At 52.0% G+C, this 5,457-nt stretch overlaps 1 protein-coding gene across 1 annotated transcript in view; it reads right to left on the minus strand.

The window, feature by feature from the left end:
* Positions 1–5,457, minus strand: part of LOC104494666 (band 4.1-like protein 3) — a gene marked incomplete at its 3' end in the record, with an annotated part of 36,905 nt that overhangs the window by 27,092 nt on the left and 4,356 nt on the right. Inside the window, exons 2-3 of the mRNA XM_010137532.1 lie at positions 5,184–5,289; positions 4,916–5,113 (exon numbers count right to left, since the gene is read on the minus strand). Coding sequence (XP_010135834.1) covers positions 4,916–5,113; positions 5,184–5,289 — 304 coding nt within the window. The remainder of the gene's footprint in view (positions 1–4,915; positions 5,114–5,183; positions 5,290–5,457) is intronic.

Consider the following 5,457-nt stretch of genomic DNA (forward strand, 5'->3'; position numbering starts at 1 on the left):
CCTTGAGTACAGGGAACACATTAGTTCAGCTTTTTATTAAGATACAAGTAAACGAGCAAAACTAACTGAGATTTCAGAGTTCCTTCCACTTTTAGAAGGGGGTTTCTAGTGCTATAGTACAACCACGCTACTTTTAAGATTTATTTCCCTCTCTTCCATCTCTGCCCCATCTCAACACTGTTTTCTAAACCACGCATTTGAGTTAGAAGATGCTAGTGGAACCAGCTGCCATCCTCTCCCTTTCTTGCAGCCTAGTTTGAAGTGTCTTCCTAGACCAGGTTGGAATTTGCCTTCATTTCTGCTCTAAACATGTACGTGGTATTAATTGCAAAGTGAGATCAGAAAGCTGTAGCATAATCTCTGAATAAATGCTAAAATAATTAGATTTCACTTTCAAGGCTCAGCTCTCCGAGCCCGTCGGTGATTTATACTCCTCCTTCATTCCTGTACCCCTCAGACTTTCTTATCATGCAGGACACCAGTAAAGGAAAGCAAATGTTTCCATGGCAGCCTGGCTGCGGCATCTCTGCCGCCCAACATCAAACAGAGCTGGCTGCCGGGGGACTCGGACGGGCTGCAGAGCGCAGGGAAAGCAGCATTACTGGTGACCCCCCCTTCTTGGTGGGTGGGAGTCAGCTGAGGTAGGAGGGAACTGGTAAAAATACACTCTGTGGGAGCCTTTTTTTCCCTCCGGTTTTCTCAGTCCTGCTGCCGCTGGGAGCGGGGCACTCGTTGGGTGATCTGTGCTGTAGCCTCCGCTATGCCTTTGTGATGAACCTCCTCGATTGGGCTCCTCGATGGATGCCCCGTTCTCTTAACAGAGTGGGTTTCCCCAGGTCCTCAGCTGACTTCAGGGTAGTGTGACAGTGAGATGGTTTATTCCAAAGACTCCAAACCAGAGTTTATAATACAGACCAAGTCAGACTGGGGCAAACAACCAGTACAGGCTGGGGATGGAGGGGGAAAGGGCAGCCCTCTGGGGTACCGGTGGGTGAAAAGATGGTCTTGAACCAGCAACATGTGCTCACAGCCCAGAAGCCAACTGTGTCCTGGGCTCATCCCGATCAGCGTGGCCAGCAGGTCGAGGGAGAGGATCCTGCCCGGAACAGGACAAAAAACCTCTTTGCTGTGCGGGTGGCAGAGCCCTGGCCCCGGCTGCCCAGAGAGGTGGTGGAGTCTCCTGCTCTGGAGAGGTCCCAAACCCGCCTGGACGCCACCCTGGGCACCTGCTCTGGTGACCCTGCTCTGGCAGGGGGTTGGGCTGGGTGAGCCCCAGAGCTCCCTGCCAGCCCCACCGGTCTGGGACTGTGTGAGTACTAAGGACAATGACAGCACACAGCAAACACTTCTGCTCCAAAAGCCAGCAGCTGTCCCTGGACAGGTGAAGCACCATTTGGTGACCATCCCGCCTCTGAAAGGAAAGACCCCTCTGAAATAAAGTTGCTGTTACCATCTGTAGCCTCCCAGATGGGAGCAGCGTGGGGTCAGACAGTAACGCTTCTAGTTGATGGTTTTGGAGGAAGATGACTGAACAGGTTGGGTTACCTACTTAACCTGGTTTTGGCTCGTCATGTTGTACTGCATGACAGACTTTCTGGGTCAGGGTGGATGGAGCACACAGGCAGTAACGCTGTGGGCTCTCAGGAGAGAGCTTTTACCTGGCATTTGCTTAAGATCCTTTCACCGGAAAGACACCACGCTAGATGAACCACTATCACCCTCAGCTTCGAAGCTAGCTCCACCACCTTCCCCCTACAGATACACCTCATCCAGTATGAAAAGCATCACAAATGCAAATACTGGATGTGAGAGAGACTTGAAAGATACAGCAGAAGGCAGTGGAGATGCTCAGCATTCAATACGGAACAAGAAAGAGGGTCTCCTGAAACTGAGGTCACAGGGGGGTAATGGATTGACCAAACCTGCCTCAGAAGCATCTCCATCTGTGAGGACATGCAATTTCAGCTGTCATTAATGGTCATTAACGGGATGGACACATAATTGACAGGCTGCAGGTCGCACTCTACTTGGGAGCAATAAGCTCCTTTAAACGCTATTAATATTTAACACACATAAAAGCATTTGTCATTTGCAAAGCACTCTGCAGAGGAACTGATGGACTCTGTGACCATCCCCAGCTCCCAGGCCAGGCAAGGCAGTTCTGGAGGGACAAACAGCTGGCCCATGGCCAAACCAAGAGTCACTGACAGAGCTTATTATTCCAGCTCAGAACTAGGTTTCCAAGTTTCTGGTCCTTCTAGATCTCGCTGCTCTGCTGCCCGTGGTGGGTAAAAAGCAGCATGACACACAGACAGAGCTGGGAGACAGGAGCTGACAACACGGGATGAAGTTTCTGGCTCACATCCACTGAGTGCCACATCCCTACCACGGGCCACCGTCTACTCCAAAAGACGCAGTTAAGTGGGTTAAACACAAAGAACAAAAATATTAAATATTTGATGGCCATGTGGTGTCTTCCCCTCTCACCTTTCTTTTAAGGAATTAATCCTGGGGAGTTTACTGACCTCCATCATGTTATCACCCCAAATTCCCCTAGGAAAACGTCATCTTCAGCCTCCTACATGGTTTCCTGAGGTGTCTCCTGAGACAGACCCTACCTGGCCTACTAACTCCCCAGGAGAAAACAGTCACCTCACTTCTCCTGCCTGGACACCTTTTGCTGTAGCTGAACTTTACGCACATGGACCGTGGACTCCCCCGGGGATCTACCAAGCCCCCCACAGGCTGGAGAGGGCTGTGCCAGAGAGGTACCTGCAGCTGCACCCTCCGCACCCACAATGTACTGACAACAGGAAGGATGCAAAGTCTGGATGGCCCATTTCAGTCATGTAAATACATGCTGTCACTCCAGCTGCGCTTGTTCCCGGAAATATCTGTGCCTTCTAAACTGCTCCCTAAAATATTTGTGCCTCCTCACTGACTCCTGTCTCAATGCACCCAACGCTCTGCTCTTCATCACAGCTGTGTCAGCGAGGATCCAGCCTTTCAGGAGCTCTGTTCTCAGCAATACCACGTCCTGCCCAGGCAGCCGGACCATCTCAGCAGATAAAGCCATTATTGATGACAGTCAATACAACTTCAAAATATTTCAGTAGAAAGAACGCACATGACATTTATATCAGACATTATTCCAGAGCTATTCAGAACCTGCAAAGCAGAGACAAGCAATAAAACATGACGGCTTCTCCGTGTCAGCACCTCGACACTTTAACTCCAACAGAGCCCAGGTTCAGTGAAAAGTGAAACTTCCTGAAAGTATTATTCACAGCTTTTTCTTGAGTAAGTGCAAGTCTAACATAACAAACTGCCCCTTCTGCTCCACCTTATATCCTCATAAGGAGGATGTAAAGCTCATAAAGCGCAGCCTGCTAGATCTCCATCGAAACCCCATTTGGTAAAATTTGCTTGACTGAACTCCAAAAAGTGACTCACATTTTATAACCAAGTGGCAAAAGCTGAAACGAGTTTGACTCTTCCTATCAAAGCCTGTATTAGTCACTCTCCGGCTGAACGGCTCGCACGCTATTCTTGACAGAGAACACGGGCACTGCGGGTCAAGACATGACTGTTTCCTAGTCCCAAAGTACGTGGCCAGATAGCTAGTGCTGGTCTGAAGGCGACAGCACAGGACGTGGCTGGTGAAGCTAGAAGATCCTCGACAGTGTGCCTGTGGCGTTGCTGTGAGAGCAATAACATCACAGCTCCTGCGCTAGCACAGAAAAATTTGGCCCAAACTGTGAAGCTGCAGATGAATAAAACTCATAAAGCTCTTCATCCCCTGCTGCTCTCAGAGCCTGCAGGCTACCCCTTCTCCACCTCTACGCTCTTGTGTCCGCCCCAGGTGGCTTTGCTTCGCCGTCGCATCCCGTGGTTGCCTGATGGAGGGCTGGCTTTGCTGAGCCCTCCACCACACACCCTTCCCCTCCCGGCCACTGCTTGTGGCCTCCTGACCTAAGGCTCAGGACAGGCTAGTCCACTGCCCAAAGACCACCTCAAGACTGGGAAGGCTGAGTGGAGAAATGGCTTCACTGCGAGATGCTGAATTTGCTCAGGTTGGTTCTCCATGGCCTTCTGAGCTGAAGGCACGGCACCCTCTTAGCACGGGTCTGCCCCCAGGCACAGCACCCTCTTAGCACGGGTCTGCCCCCAGGCACAGCCCACTTCCTAAGTGACGGTGCCGCAAAGACCTCCCCTCCCAAAACCAGGCTTCTGGAGAAGTCATAGGATCACACAATTGTTTTGGATCACTGAGTCCCCCCGTTCCCCCAGCACTGCCAGGTCCCCACTGACCCCTGTCCCTCAGCACCACCTCAACACAAGGGCTGGGAAACCCCTCCAGATAAACCCCAGCAGGGAAGACAAGCTTCCTTACAGAAAACCCCCGGCAACTTTCTGCCAGCGACATTCAGACGAGGTGACGATACACAGACATCGTGGAGGAGCCCATAAACCCCACCACTCTCACTGTGGTGCTCCTGACATCTGCCCCCTCCCCTGGGTGCCCCCCGCTAACCCCACAATGGTCAGAACATCTGGACAGTGATGCAGTGTGAGTCTCTGCTCAGCAGAGTACCAGGGAAAAGAGAAGCCCGATGGGATCAAACCCTCCCTTGTTCACGGGCTTTGCTGCCCACAATTCACCTCTGCGTTGCATCGCACCACGTGCTGACACAGAATTAACCCAGGGACCGCTCACGACCAGGGACCACTCACGACCCCTCACCCAGCTCAAACCTGGGCAACCTCTTCAACCTCCAGAGAGAACAACGGCTCCTCCTCTGTGCTGCCCATTGGAGGAACACCAGACCACTCACTCTCCTGCTTTAATTAGGAACCTGATTTCAACTCATTTCCTCCAGCCAGGATGGAAACAAGACGACAGAAAGACGTTTACCTCGACTTCGCAGGCGTACTCCGACCCGTCCAGCAGCGTCACTTTGCACTGCATATTTTTGGGTTTCTTGGCGATCTTCAGAGGAGACTTGGAAAGTTTGCTAGAGGAGGATTTCTGAGAGAGCTTGTCGTCCTCCAGCTGCTGGTATTCCAGCGGTTTGGCACTCGCAGCAGCAGACTCCTGTTCTTTGTCCGTGGCCTATAAAGAGAAAGACAGACACTTTCTGAAGGGGAACCTGCGGCGATGCAGCTCGTGATGCACCTCGCACCCAAGCGCTGACGTGAGCCTCATGGGCGGCTCGTACACGAAAGCCCTTAGTGCAGAGCAGAGGCTTCTTTACAGGTACAAAGTCCCTCTGGGACCTCTTGACTGGTCTCAGGAGAGTGGTGGGGAACAGAGTTAACACCAGTTGGTGGCTGGTCACCAGTGGTGTTCCCTAGGGCTTCATACTGGGCCTGATCTCTTCAACGTCTTTATCGCCTCTGGAGGAGGGGATCGAGGGCACCCTCACTCCACTGCAGATGACACCAAGTTGGGTGGGA

Source organism: Buceros rhinoceros, unplaced genomic scaffold (genome assembly GCF_000710305.1).
Source record: "Buceros rhinoceros silvestris isolate BGI_N320 unplaced genomic scaffold, ASM71030v1 scaffold7476, whole genome shotgun sequence".
NCBI lineage: Eukaryota > Metazoa > Chordata > Aves > Bucerotiformes > Bucerotidae > Buceros > Buceros rhinoceros.